The sequence below is a fragment of the Gymnogyps californianus genome, chromosome 2, assembly GCF_018139145.2.
Source record: "Gymnogyps californianus isolate 813 chromosome 2, ASM1813914v2, whole genome shotgun sequence".
In the NCBI taxonomy this organism is placed as follows: Eukaryota; Metazoa; Chordata; class Aves; order Accipitriformes; family Cathartidae; genus Gymnogyps; species Gymnogyps californianus.
The window spans coordinates 23,508,608-23,523,845 of NC_059472.1; the positions used below are offsets into that span (position 1 = coordinate 23,508,608).

Sequence of the window (15,238 nt, forward strand, 5' to 3'; positions counted from 1 at the left end):
TTTTTTCCCATTTGATATGTTTTGAAAGACTTTCTTGTCTGGATTCTTTGGGTATTTGATAATGTATGATTTGTGTTGCAGTCGTCTTCTTAGGGTATTTATGTTGGGCACTTAAAGGCCTTTTGGCTGCCAGTTTTTATGAATCTTTTCACGTAATTGTTTGTGACGCTCCTGTCTATATGTCAAATTTAACTGAAATTGTTCAGCAGGTTTCAAAGGTACTGGGAGAGAATATACAGATGCACATATAAACACACCCGATTGCATATCCTTGCTTCTGCTCTGTAGGCAGTAGTAAGACGAACAGAGAAGTCTCAGCTGATATGTTAGGAGTTCTCTCTCCCTCATTCTCAGAGGAAAAAAGCAGCCATTCCACTTTGAGACTTGTACTGCTGGGACCTTGGAGTCCAATGGCTGAATGGAAAATTGGAAGACATGGTAACTCCAGAAGTCTGTCTTCTTCCCCAAATCCATGAGGATCACCCCAGGAAATACATTGCTGATGCATGGATTATTAATAAAGTTATTCAAGTCGCACTTGTTTGCAGCTCATGATTCTACCACTAATTTTTGCAGTGCTTTGAGCAGAGAGGTCACAAATGCATGATTCCTGCAGAGCGTTGTAATGTTGTGTACCTCTGTATTGCAGTGGGCTGGGCATAGGCCTATGGAAGGCCTCTCTGTCCTCTTCTTTTGCTGCAGTTGTCCTGCAGTCAACAGCATTTTGCATCAATGAATATTTTACCTCTTCTCACTGAAACCTTTATTTTATAACATAGACCTTCATTTTGCATGTGCTTATTACTCTTCTTCATGCCTATTTCATGGGAAATCCAGCATTCTTTCAGTCAGAAAACTTTTTTTAAGCACAGTATTCACCTGGTGTAGGGGTCAGGCACTAGAAGCAATAAAGAGCATCAGCTAAGTTTCTCAGAGCCAGCCTGCAATTAGAAAGAGTTCAATAGCTGAAGGTATTTGCTTGGACAATCCAGTTTGAATTCCTTGCTCACTGCTTCAGTTGGATCAGGGTTATCAATTAATGTCTTGAGCAAAATCCTGAGCCACTCGTCTTTTGATTACTCGAGCTGTGTATCTCTCTCCCTAATTGCCTCAGGTCCTGTGAAATCATTCTTCATGTTTCAGTTTCACAGAACTGTGTTGAGAAGTTGTAATTTTTCTTTGTCAAATGAAAATGTTTGAAATAATAGTTTAGAAATAAGAAAAGATATTTTAAATCACACTGATTTTTATATTAGTGTCAACATATTGTGCCATATGTACTTACACACAAAATTATGTAAGTGCAGAGCAGGGAATCTCTATGCCATGTTCCTAATCCAAGTGTCTATCTGTGACAGTGGCCAGCACTGGTTAGACGTGGCTTACTTTCAGAGGAAGATGGAAGGAATGTCTAACTGCCATTGCCATTTATTGACTAGGCCACCATAGAGGGTTACACAGGCTGGTAACATTACAGATGTGAATTTAGTGGGTCTGAGAGATTTAGCCCTTTTCTATCACAGCCTGATGTAGTGCATGTGCTCAGAGGTTGTAGCAGTCTCCTCACTGACAATGTTTTGCCTTAGTGATACAATAGAGTATGAAAGCCTACATCTTAGTTTGAGGGAAATACAGAAGATTCAGTTTATTCTATAGTTTAAACACTGGATTGATATGAAGATATTGTAGAGTCACAATTGAATTATGACTTTGTTTTTTCTTACTTTCACTTAGATTCTGCTGCTGTTCACAATATCTGTAGTTATTCTGCTCAGTTTTACAGGACTGACTTGTACAGTGACAGTAGCATTAACCTAGCTAAACAGTATGTACAGTCAAGGTCATCTTTGCTAACATGCTCCAGAAGTACTCGATTTGCTAAAAATCTGGCAGAAGTAGAAAAGATATTTGAGGAAGTTAAAGCAGTAAGTTTCTTTCTCAGCAGACCAGGATGGCAGGGCATGCTTAATAGCATGGCGACAATGAGGACTTGGGTAAAAGGAATTAGGTAGAGAAGTGTAGACCAAAAGGCCAGGGCTGGTCACTGTTCTGAACTTGTTAGTTATGAAACATCTCTAAATGGAAAGGAGCCATTTCTGGGTGGCAGACTCGACTGCAGGATTGTTAAATGTTTCCAGAGCCTTTGACATAATCATTTGTTTTGTTGTCCTTCTATGTATGTCAAGATTTTACCCAACTGACAGAGGCCTGTTTGATGTTCTATTCTTTTGCAATAATCAACGTAAGTAGACAAAGAATTATCACTTACTAGCTTCCTCAGGCCTAAAACCAATCCTGCTACATACTGTGACTTTGATCAAACTATGACTGAATGCTCAGGAAGAAACCAGGCCTTGTAGCACAACAAGGTGGTTTAACAATTGCTGAGGAGCTGGGATGCTCAGCTGAGTAAACAAGACAATTGGCTCCAGAGGGAGTTGTTCCTGAACTCTGCTGCTCTGCTGGAATTCAACAGGGAATGAGTTTCTGAGTCATGGGGCTGAGTTTCTAGCCAGATAGCAACAGCAGAAGAACCTCTGCTATTCCCTGCTCTGCAGTGTGACATGGTCTCATTGTTCTGCAGCAGCACAATATAAATATGTTGCATTTTTTAACTTGGAAATGTTGATATGCAAGAAATCAGTCCTGAATCAAAAGGGTGTTCAATGATCTTTTCTGATTTAATGCAGAAGCAAGTTCCCTGTCTAAGGAATGCCACCAATGGAGTTCCCTTTCCCCTTCAAGGACAGCATCAGCAAAAGCTGACATTATTAGGGAGAGATCCAGAGAGGCTGAAGAAGGTTCTTCTGTGGCCATTGCTGAAGCTTCTTCCCACACTCAGTTAAGAGTTTATCTAGACCCAAAATGGGACAGTGCAGCAAAAGAAGAAAATGGACAGAAAAGCACAACTTTTCAGACACTGGAAGAATTCATACCAGCTTATACTCAATTTGTAATGAAGGAACCCATTCCAGAACTGACCCACCAGCCAGCTGCTGACATTGAGAGCGATGTGGATTTCCACAAACAGCCTGAACTGTTTATACACGGGTTAGCAAATAATGAATTTGCCCGTGGTACTGCAGAGTCACTCTTTTCCCAAAGTTCTTCTCCATTTACTGTCTTGGACTCCAAGGGAGATGTAAGAGAACGAGATACTGAAGAAGTAAGCTTAAGATCAAGTTCTGAAAGTGACGGGGCAGACAGTAGGGCTGCCTGGTGTATTAGTCACAGGACTTATGACACTGGCAACAGACACGAGTTTGAAAGATTCAGGAAGTTCATTAAAGGAACACTTGGGGAGAGGTACTGGTGGCTCTGGATGGATATTGAAAGACTAAAGGCTCTTAAGGACACTACAAGGCAGCAAAGGTACTTCCCGTTATTCAACAGTTATTCACATTGTTTTAATAATAGTAACCCAGCTAGATCAATGCAGGTTTTGAGATTTCAGAATAAATGGTAATGTTTGAATAGAACAGACACAATTAAAGTAATCATGAGTGTCCTGACAAGGTAAGTTAGGAATGACTCTGCTACAGCTGATAAAACTCTTTTTGCAGAGTCATGTTTGCAAAGCTTACACGAAGTCAGAATCACTGTAGTATTAAGGCTTTGTTAGAAAGAGATTTGCAAAACAGACGGCAACAGAAAGAAAAAATAGAATAAAAGAACTTAAATTCACAAGTAGGGCATTCAGTATAACAAACTGCTTTAATGAAAGGCTCTGCTGGATTCAGATTGTCTGTTCTAAGGCACTGTACATTTTATCTTATACACAACCTGTCTCTAATTTGCAGAAAAACTGTTTTGGCTTCTGCCACTTGCAATTAAAAACATGTTGCATGACAGCAGTTTAACCAGTAGGATGAACTGTACTTGGATCTGTATAGCATCTGATACATGCTTATGTGACTATTTTTGTTGACTCAAGGCAACTCAGTAAGATGAAAAAACTGTATCTGCTGAGCAGTGGAGACTATTTCCTCAGTTCCGAAGTGTTACTCAGACTTGATTTGCTGCATGGAGATCAGTGGAATATAAGGCATTTAAGACGGATTCAGCCTGAAGTAGTGAAACCTCTCCTTCTTTACTGGTATGAAAAAATGAACACGAACTAAGATTCTATTGTTTAACGAATTTCCTTTTTCTTTGATAAGCCTATTAGGTTTATTTCATCTCACTTACCCCATTGCAATTATGGGAAGCAATGTTATTGTAAATACTAGCACGTGTTGCCTCTGAATTTTTAGTTGAGCCTAAACTACGCTGCAACCTGCTGAGAAGCCAGGTAGATCTGCCTTACTGAGCCCTTGTTATTTTACTGCCAGAGCATCTGAGCTACTTTGTGTATAGCTGCCTTGGATACCATTCAACTAAACTTTAGGCTGCAGGGTAGAGAAACCCCTCCAGGCATAGAAGGTTAATTCTGTCCTAACCTATTCCCCATATTGCCCTTCTCAAGTTTCTGCGGATTCTCTGTGTATGCATGTATCTATGTGGAATTTGACCCTGAGACTTTACTGTTCAATGTCTGTCATACAAAATGCCTTTTACATATTGACAGCTTAAGCGAGGATACAAATTCTAACCTTATGTTTCCAAAACATAAGCTATATTTTTGAAGGTCTTCTCCCCTCCCCAAGGGGGATCAATAAATTGCAGGCATAAACAAATACCTGCAATTGTGAACTTTGCTGTGGAGCCTCATGAGAGTTGTGGTCTATGTCCTGTGACCTACAATCCTTTCCTATTCTTTGCTGTAGGATGGATGGGGCATATCCTACTGCAGACTCATACAAAGGCAACTACGTAATGGTGCAGAATTTGCAACCTAAATTTATTTGTGTGTACCTTGGTTTTAGATTTGCAAGAGTGCAATGTCTAAACATATCTTTAACACTAACTGATTTTTAATTTAGGTGCGTATATCACCATATCTTGATACAGTACAGACCATCATGGCAGGGAAAAAAAAAAGCCAAATAGCCCAGTATTTCATGTTTTGGGAAAGTTCTACTTATTAGCTTTTTTTTCCCTAGGGGTCCCAGATTTTGTGTCACTCATTCAACAGCAATAGAAACTGCCAGTGCAACACTGAAGCTCTGGCACACGTGCCAAGAGAGACCAAGGGTGGACATTGATCCTTTTCCACAAATAGTATCATTGCTACCATTGACACCTAAGTCTTGCACGCCCAAGATACCACCTTCCCTTCCTCAGGTAGGTAGGATCACAACATTGAAAAACAAAGCCTTGTCCCATCAAAAATGATGATAAAACCCCTTGAATTCAATGGAATAAGAATATGGTACTTGGTTGTTAGGAAGTCAATATTTAGCAAGCCGGTCTATTGCAGATGGTTATGTATAAAAATGCAACAAAATTTTACTATACTTTATGCAACAGGTTGCTATAAATTGAGTCAAATTATCTTCTCAGTTACATCCTGGCTATTTCATAAGTCTTTTGGATAGATATTTTAGCTTGAAATTCTCAGAACTGCAAAATTAAGGATCTAGCAGCGCAGATTCTGCCCTTCAACCAGCCTTATCTTAATCCAGAGTAATTCTTACCACTTCACTGCAGTTACTCTGAATCTACCCCTCATGTTTGTAAAAAGGGCAGAGTTGTGCTAATTTTCTATCACCACAGTCCTTCAATCAGCTACATGTGATTTTTGCTTTTTACAGAGGGCCATGAGCCACACAACACAGACCTTTTCACAGTGTGTAGCTTGCAGGTGGCCAGTTCAGTTTTGACTCTTTTCTTCCTTGAAAGACTGAATTTGAGAGGTAACTGCAATGAAAGCTGCAGGTTTTCAGCAACACAGTGAAAGCGTGTTTCAACTTAAGCCTCAGGGCAGAAGGTACTTGGAGAACGTGAATTGAGACTGTGGTTCCAGTATCAAGAACTGGATGGGCTATGCCACAGGATCTGTTCACACCCACCTCTGTTACTTTGAGTTGGATAGTTTTAGACTACAATTATATTTTTTAAAAAGCTAACTCATGGAGATAATGGAGGAAAAACAGTGGGACAGATTTCCTGTTCAGAAGAAGCTGGGTTCAGGAGCCAGATTCTTGCTGATCACAGCAGGAATGGGAGCCAGAAACAGCTGCCTCTTACAGAGACCAGTTCTGGCTTCACAAGGTGTGCTAATGACCCAGGACTAGCTGTAGGTCAGGCAGACAGGATCCTAACTCTGCAGGTTTTCCAGCCCCTGTTGAGTTCAGCACTTGAAGAAAACTATGACCTGGCAACCATGAACCTCACAGAATCAGCTGATGGACTGTTTCTTGCAGCTTTTTCCTTTTTTTTTTTTTTTCTGTGAAAAGTCTGGACTTTTGAATCTTCCAGCTCTACTGTGCTTGCAAGAGCTTAGAAAGAGCAGCAAGTCTGGGTGAATTTCTGAGGGCACTCTGAATGCAACTGGCGTCTCCAAAAAGTCATAGCATGATTTTGTTCAAAATAAGTCAGTGATGGTGTGGCAGAATGCCCCCTTTCTCTCCTAGTCTGAGTGATTGTATCTGTCTTACAGTGAGCTACTTAAGGTAATCTTAGTAAAGATTCACAAAACATGTTCCCATGCTCTTCACCTGACATCTTCTGTAATTCTGTACAAAGTGCAGGTAACACATTTCTACCTGTTAAAAATGTAATTTTTAAGCTATAGTGGTTACTAAGGTGTGCTGAAAAATCTTGCAAGATATTCAGAGAAGTTTTTGCAATTTGCGGTTTTTACATATTGTGATCGACAAGGAAAAATAGTCCTGAAAACCCTTGAATGTTTTTAAGTAGTTAAGGAGAACATGTTAAGAAAACACAAAGGTGGAAAAATAATCAGAATTGCCTTATTTTTCTGTTGTCTTTTAGAAAAGTAGAACAAGCTCACCAACAACTTTATTAAAACTAGCTATGCCAAATTTCTCTTTGAAGAGATCATCAAGATTATCACCTACCCTGCCATCAAGTCAGAGCCCCCGAAGGGATGACATTTCTAGCAGTAGAAAGTGGTAAGTACAAAAGTCCCTTGTACATCTTTCTGCACACCAATACACCTCGAATATTTATGAAAGGCTTTTAGATCCTACTGTTTTCATGAATACTTTTCTTTAATACAATAATCTGCTTAGTGAAGCACAGTTATGGTACAGATTACATGCATGGAGAATTCCTCCCTGTCTGATTAGTTTCTCATTTGTTTGTGCCACAACACAAAAGGGTTTATTTCTCCAAATACAAGTGTTTTACCCTCTCTTGTGTAACAGTTGATATTCTTTATATATATTCACATTTTTTTAACCTGTCTCAAGCGCTTGCCCTCAAAGATATGCTGTGTCAGTGATTTCCACAGGGCCACATGAAAAAGTATTCCTCTACTTTTTTAAAATTTATTATAAATTTGAACTCCATGTAACTCCTCTACAATTGTCATTCTACCTCTCTCATGCCCCTTCTTAGTTGTTTATTTTATAAGCAGTCCTAGTTTTTTCTTAAATATGTATTGAAAATTTTGTTTGTTTGTGGATCCAGGCCAAAGTCAGTGAGCAGAGACATGATTCATTGCTTAGCTTTGGATGACACTGAGGACTCAAAATACCAGGGTCATAGAAAGTACACCTATGCTGAGCTGCTCCCAGTAAGTACTACTTGAAAATATTAGTTGTCTTGAATCACAGGTTAAAATACTTTATTCTGTAGTATTAAAGGGGAAGTAGTCAATGACGGGGAGAAATTGGTTTGATTATATGAATGTCAATGCCTTATGCAGAGGTATAATTAGAATGTCAGCATTTTCTGTGTGGTATCTGTCACCTATTTGATAGGAAATCATGGCACATACAGAGGTTTATTTTCACTAGGAAGTGTTGATCTTCTCCATGGTGACCATGTGTTCAGTAGGCTATTATGGAAAATTCACTGGATAAATGCTTCAGTGGAATCGTTGCCTAGGAGAGTATACCAGACTTACAGTGAAAACTGAATCTGCCCTAGAAAGTCATTAAAATAGTAAAATTCATAAGAGGAAAATGCTTCACTTGTACAATTCCTCTTTATTGCTTGTGTACTTCATTCTTTTCTTTGTTGAATTATTGTCTGCTAAGCAGGCCCTCAATCCAGCAAACCTCAGGAGGGACAGGCTGCACAGAAGAGCCTTTTCTCAATAACTGTTAAAATGCTGACAAATCGAACATGTGAGATGGCAAGATCTGGCAATTTAAAATATATCCAAAATCTTTCACAGCATTATTGATACCCATGGCCTCAAAACTGAATCCCTCCCCCCCCTTATGAAATCTGCGCCTGTTTACATATGCGTGGAGTTTGCTGATCACTTGAGCACATAATTGTTTGTTTTTCACGTCAAAATCATACTTTGTTTATTACTTCACTGCAATCGTTTTACTTCTTTATTAATTTTGACAGAAGAAAAGGCAAAGAAATAGTCTTTGCAATTAGGGGACATTTGCAGTTAGAAACTTATATTCAGGAAACATTCACACCACGAACTATTAGTTTTTATACACCTTCATCATGCAGAATTTCCCTCTGGCTGAGGGAGGAAAATACTGTCCATTTACACTTACAGGGCTAGACTGGAACCTACAGTCAGGACCCCACAATTTGCCATCACAAATATGATGCAAAGAGGAATGCAGAGATTCATAGTTTAACTTCATACTGGGGAGAGGGATCTTCCTACTCTGCTTCAGAAGCCTGGCTTCCTCCTGCTCTTCTCCATCCCTGTTACTGTTTGGAAAGAAGCTGGTTGTCAGCCACCACACTCATCTGCTCCCACTTCTGCTATCAGAGATGGCAAGTCAGCCAAAGTTTCTCTCTTGTGATCATCAGAAGCTAATTTACTACTTTGTAACCTCCTCTGGCTTCTCTGTGAGCATTGTCAAAACGGATGTATTCTTCCTCAAACGCCCCAGGAGCCAGCCACAGTAAAGAGCATGGATTTCTTGCCCCCTAAAATGCTCGTGAATTTGTTGCTGGTGTTAGTGGTGTAACCCCAGGAGACAGATCTTTTGTTCCATGATAGTTAATTGTTTTGAGGCTTGACCAAATAACCACCTCTTAACTTCTCTTAATTCAAAACACAGTAGCCTGAGCTGAGACAACTTTCGACAGCTAAGTGATATGGTTTAGTATCATTGGAATTCCCTGGATTCAGAGCTAAAAATTTAATGACAGAATTAAGGCCAGGTTTGTTTTTCTGTTTCAAGTATTGAGGAACCACCTAAGGGATGCTATGGTTGTTTTGCTACTCTGCGTGCCTTCAGTCATCAGACTTATTCCATTGGATGTGAATATTTAGTGGGAAAATGGTATGGAGAGCTATGATCGATTGCATATGTAGTGGAAAATGGAGTCTAGTTTCTTGGGATGAAGATACTACTTGAACACACTGAATGGCCCTCCATTGCAATGTACTGACATTTGAAAATAATGAAAGCCTGTTATTCCTTGCTGTATAACTATATTTTATTTGTTCAGGGGAAAAGTGCTGCTGGCAGTGTTGTCTTAGGGGGATCAAGAATGGAAAGCATGCTGCAGTCTCTTTATTTGGAGAACAGAGCAGGCTACTACTTCACACACTTCTGTGAGAAGTCAGGGAATAAGGTATGAGCATTTTCCTACCCTGTGATAATTTAGTCCACAATTGACTGAATGCCAAGTTATAGAGGGCAGCCAGACTGAAAAAAAAATGGAGAAAGAAAGATTGATGACTGAATGAATTATTACTTGTGAGACTCCAATCCCTCAACAACAATAAACTGTTCATGTGTATATTCAAACTAATGACAGGTCTTAACCAAGCTGTCAGATCCTAACCGTCTCAAACCTATTGGAAATCTGATTGTACCATCAGGGATAAAAAAAGACTAATCACTTTTAAAAACTAGCCTTTAACTTGGCAGAAAAAATGAGGTCTTAACCCACAAAAACATTTTTTAAAAAGATGGAAAATCCTCTATGCTATTACTCATGATAATCTGCCTGCTTCTTACTTGTTGGGTTAGTGATGTCCAAAATCTCCAATGTTTTAAAAACGTTCTTCTGCCTCCACGAAGCTTGTTGGATTTCTGAGAAATATAACACTATTTCTTCTCTGCAGTCAGCAGATCCATCATTCATTGCTGGGTGTAAATTGAGGATTGGTTGGAACAAGTTATGAATCTGAGTCAGTGTTTAGTGGCTTTGCAGAAAAATTGAGTCTTTAGGGGAGATTTGAATGCGATCAAGATGGACATCTGTTTCACCGCTGGCACAACCCAGAATCCAGCAGCAGTAGCTAGAAATGCCTTTGGCTACCAGAAGCCAAGAGCCAATGTTTCCAAAGCTGAATATCTTCAGCTAAAAATGTTAAACGTGTATAGATAGAAATCTAAATAAAAGTAACTTATTTTTTCATCATAGATAGGCACCCACCCACATGTCCTCTAGCCTTTGCAGGTGCCAGACTCCTTTGAAAATTATTTCCTTAAGGTTTTGTCTACAACTGTGGAGCCTATTTCACTCATATGCCAGGTCTGGCAGGCTACAGTTTGTGGAGCAAAGTTCCCTGCCCCTATCTTTTTGGAACACTTTCTTTATTGTCCAGCGATGGGGTTTCAGGGTATTTTTAAGATCCAACCCCATAAGCACATGATTAAAACAGGACTCGGGGAAAGATCTAGACTCCTTCTGAAAGATCTTTTGATGTTTGTTTGAATTTATGAAATGAGGCCATGACTCTGTGCCTCAGAAATGCATGTAATAAAAATGTAATGATAGTCCCAGTAACATATGTCAAGTACACAATATTTAATTGTTTTGGTTATTGCTGCAAAATGCTATTTCGCCATGGCACAAATTCTGCATGTCCATTATCAGCTTTTCTTCTTTAGTGCTGGCTTTACGCCACTGAAATGTGGTTACTCTTCAAATGTTAACTACAATGTTAACAATTTTAATGGCCAATTATGCATAAAGGATACAATAAAAGATATAGTATCAGAGTGACGATGCCATTAAATATGTTGTCCTTCTGCCAGTATGTAACAGAAGATTAAATCCATTTTAAATTGAGCTTGATTTATGATGACCCCAAGGAGCTAAATAATTACTTGCATTGGAAAGTCAACCTTTCGTAAAGCTGTGATATTTGGGTAGCAATAACTTACAATATTTTTCATCTCTAGTTGTGGAAGAACAGTGTGTACTTTTGGTTTGACCTACAGGCTTATCATCAGCTTTTCTACCAAGAAACTCTTCATCCTTTTAAAATATGCAAGCAAGCTCAAGTAAGTTGTAAATAATGTGTTTTCCCTTCACAAATACATTTGTTCATTCCCTTCATAAATACATTTGTTCAATGTAAAGACTGAAAAGAAGATAGAAAGTAGAAAACTTGCCAAATCTTGACAACCCACACCAAAGTAAATCTGGCTTGTGGACAATAAAAGAAGCTCTTTGGATTGTTTCCATGGAATTTCTTGATTTAAATGTTAAACATGCATAGTTTGATTTCTAGGCTCTGCTGCCTGTTCCCATTTTTATCTGTTATACTCAGTTTACCTAATCTCCCCTTTGCTACTCTGTGTCGTATTTGGAAACTGTCTGCTTAGTGTTAAGATCAAAGATAATATTTTTTCTAAATCATCTAATTGTGCTGTAGCTTTCTTTCCATCTCCTGTGTGGGTTAGAATTGTGGGTCTCACAGTCCAGACCTCAGATAATGACCTTAGTCATGAAAATGGATCTTTCAGTCCTGTTTTTCTTTTTCTGATTGTCAGGGCATCATTATGCTCTTTTCGCAGTTGTCATCCCCCCCATTTGATCTTTAGACCCTCATTTACTACCAAGCGGAACTGATATTTCCTATAAATGAGCATTCTTAGTTGAGCATGCACTTTAAGTCAGGGAATAAAACAAAAGTGAGCTGGTTCACCACAGGCCATAGGTGCTGACGGCCATCACTGACTGCAGAATAGTCTGATACTGCCAGGGAAGGAGGCTGTAGCAGTGTGATATCATTAGAAGAACTCCAAGCAACTTTTAAAATCACTTTGTGAAATTTGGGTCTGTTTTTCCTCTGTAAACCTCGTGTAGGAGTATATCCTATCTGCATATTTCAATATATGCTGTAATAGAGCAAAGCTACTTCACATGTCGTTGGAACAAATATCTGTAGAGAGCAGTGGAGAATAATCTCTGTATGGCTTATGTTACTGAGCATCTGGACTTCCTTGAACTTGTCTTCTTTTCCTACTTGGAGGTTTTCCTGGGGCAAATGACAGACTTCTGCATATTTGTCCAGAATTCTCACCTGAATCAGTGTTATTTGTACAGAAACTCCAAGCAGAGGCTGAGGCACAGATTCCTCCCTCTCTCCTGTCACACACTGGCTAAATTGAACTGCTACCATATTTAGTTGTTTTCCCCTCCAGCTCTACTTATGGCCTGAGGCTGAGGGCAAGTGACTGTACCCCTAAGACTGACTGTCTCTCATATCTGCCCAGGCCCATGTGTGGCTAGGGACTCCGCTCACAACAGGCATGCAAGTTAACCATATCTAGACTGTGTCTTCATTTTCCTATATGGTTTGTTGCAGGCCAAATCTTAGGTTACGGTCCGTGATGGTTTTAAGTTTGGTTTCATTTCACACCAGCTTACACTCTGCAGCAGTTGCATGGCTGAAAATTAAGGCCCAGGTCTTTTTTACTTGTCTTATTTCCAGTGCTGGCCTGGTGGTGACAGCAGAACATCGTACAATCAGTGTTACCAGGCAATTGCAGAGAGCTACATACACATAGCCATTAAAGTAAATACATCAAAACGAAATATGTGAAACTGTTCCATTAGCATAACTAACAGCTGAAATGTAACATAACAAATCAACACATGTGCTGCAACATTTGGTATCATTCTCAAGCTTGCCTTTTAAGGCTGCACAAAAATTATTCTTGTTTTCATTGGAACACAGTAAAGAGTCAAGCTGCATCCAATCTACAGGGTCTGCTTATGGAAGAGATGCCTTCCCAAATTCTGCGCTCACCTTTGGCACAATAAGACAGTAATTCCAAATACTCCTAAGAGAATGTGGATCAGATTCACACAACACATCATCATATATATTTTACTATTTATTACAGAAAGAGACATCCAGAGTTTTCTGTATATGTTCTGCCTGCTTCCTGTTGGAAACAAGAGCAAACCTGGATTGCTGTGTATCTGCTACTCGTTGTTTCATTTGTTAGGCATTTTTATCTCAGCTTTATGATAGAGTAAGAAAATGCATTCCAAGGTGTATATTCATTCATCCAGGGAAAGAAATTACAGTGAGAATGAAATCTGATGGATAAGAAAAATGATGAGTACCGGTAATCATCCAGGAACATATATGGTTATTCACTATAAACATATGCACAGGATTGTAAAATAAATTGGGAAAGAAAAGCAATAAAGAAACACATATTGTAGTTTTTGAAAAAAAAATAGTTATTTAGAGTTAGAAAATTTAATACAGTTATGGGAAGTACAATATTTTAACACTAGAATCAATTTAGATAAAGGGAGTTATCATTCCTGTGAACTTTTAGGGTCAGACACAAGATTTATGTTAGTGGAAAGTGATGACGGGGGTTAAGGCAGTTTAGCCTTTCCATTTAAGACCAGCCGGTGCATTGTATTCTTCCACCATATGATTCTGTCAAGCAGCTGCACAAGCCCCTTGTTTAGATCAGAGCAATATCCACGCCTTTGGGCAGCAATACAAAGCACTTGGTCTTAAATCTTTTTCATGTTTCTTGCTTCACTCTAGTCATTCTGAGATTGCTTACCAAAGCCTTCTCATTTGGGGATGAATTCACACCAAAACCCAAGGCCTGAACTATCCCTGATTTGGAAAGTCATAAATGAGGCCAAAGTCTTAATTTGAATTTCCTAAGCATTTTGTATCTTCAGATTTGTGCCATTAAAAGTAATTTCAAGATGCAAACTCCGACCAAATTTCCAGATAGGGTTTTGGATTCAATCCATCACTTATTCTAATACATTTACAGGAAAATGTATGGCTGGCAGGTAGGAAAATTCTTTGTGTTTTACAAAAGGAACAAAACATTGAATAAATCAAGTAAGATGCGCACTTGATGTCACATGCTTAAGATTTTTGTATGAATTTGATAACCTTTAAGTTCAATTAATGTAATTTTTTCCTGCTGATCCTTTAGGAGATTGGCCAATACAACGGTTTCACTATTCCACTGAGATTCAGAAAACCGCAAGACTTCCATGACATGGGAGTCAAAAAAGGCTATCAATATTCCTTTTTAAATGATACAATGTATTCTCCCCCTATATCTTGCTAACTTAATCGCCCAGTGTTGAAGGCTATGAACACAGACACTTTTCCTCTTTTTTGGCATGTCTAGAACTCTTTGCAGTTGGTTTTCCTGCAGTGCTTGCATTCAAATCAGTGCAGATCTACAGATGCGCCTGAACCCTCAGCAAGGGACACAGGGATGAAAGCTCCTTCTCATCTCTCCCCTACCTGCAAGTGCATGCATTCACTTTGTCACTTTGTGATGCTATCTTTACTTGGTGGGTCAAATCCCACAGCAATGGATTCTTACAGGAATTTAAGCAAAAAGATGGCATCATGCCAAATCCTTAGACACTGTAAATCTGCATCCTTCAAAAGTGAAGAGGCCATCCTGATTACAGCACTGAGGGTCTGGTCCTTTGAGTTTGGAAAAGTGCACTCCCATAGCTAGCTTAACCACCTCTCAATTTCTGCTGCACATGTATTACCAGCCCTAACTATTGTTTCTGGAAAAAGAAGTCTGTCTTTACTATGCTCCAGTTTTGCATGTGAAATTATACAGGACAGGGGGTAGTTCTGCAGGTAGATTAGCCTGCAAAGGCAGTCCCTAATATGGCAATATATTACGGCAGTATTTATGTGAGCAGATTGTCAATAGTTTTTGGCCAAAGCTTCCTTAGTCTGGGCAATTTCTGACTCTGTAGGCTGATATTTTTTGTCAGCTCTAAAGAAGAGTAGCAAATATACTCAAGTTAACCCATTTCATACAAAATCACGGGGGAAAGAAGAGTTCCACCCAAGAAACTTGTGGAGTGTTTGTTTTGATTTTATTCTTAAAACTATGCTAAAAAATGATCAGCCATTTAAGGAACCAGGTTAAATGTGTGTTAAAACATTGAGGACCTATTTTGGACCCTTTTCACC

The 15,238-nt window shown here is 39.1% G+C and overlaps 1 protein-coding gene across 1 annotated transcript in view; it reads left to right on the top strand.

Annotated features, from left to right (window-relative positions):
* The window catches only part of RGS22 (regulator of G protein signaling 22), a 75,569-nt gene that overhangs the window by 18,904 nt on the left and 41,427 nt on the right, over nt 1–15,238 (top strand). The window contains exons 8-14 of the mRNA XM_050915643.1: nt 2,691–3,372; nt 3,935–4,096; nt 5,043–5,223; nt 6,877–7,016; nt 7,537–7,642; nt 9,505–9,630; nt 11,193–11,294. Coding sequence (XP_050771600.1) covers nt 2,691–3,372; nt 3,935–4,096; nt 5,043–5,223; nt 6,877–7,016; nt 7,537–7,642; nt 9,505–9,630; nt 11,193–11,294 — 1,499 coding nt within the window. The remainder of the gene's footprint in view (nt 1–2,690; nt 3,373–3,934; nt 4,097–5,042; nt 5,224–6,876; nt 7,017–7,536; nt 7,643–9,504; nt 9,631–11,192; nt 11,295–15,238) is intronic.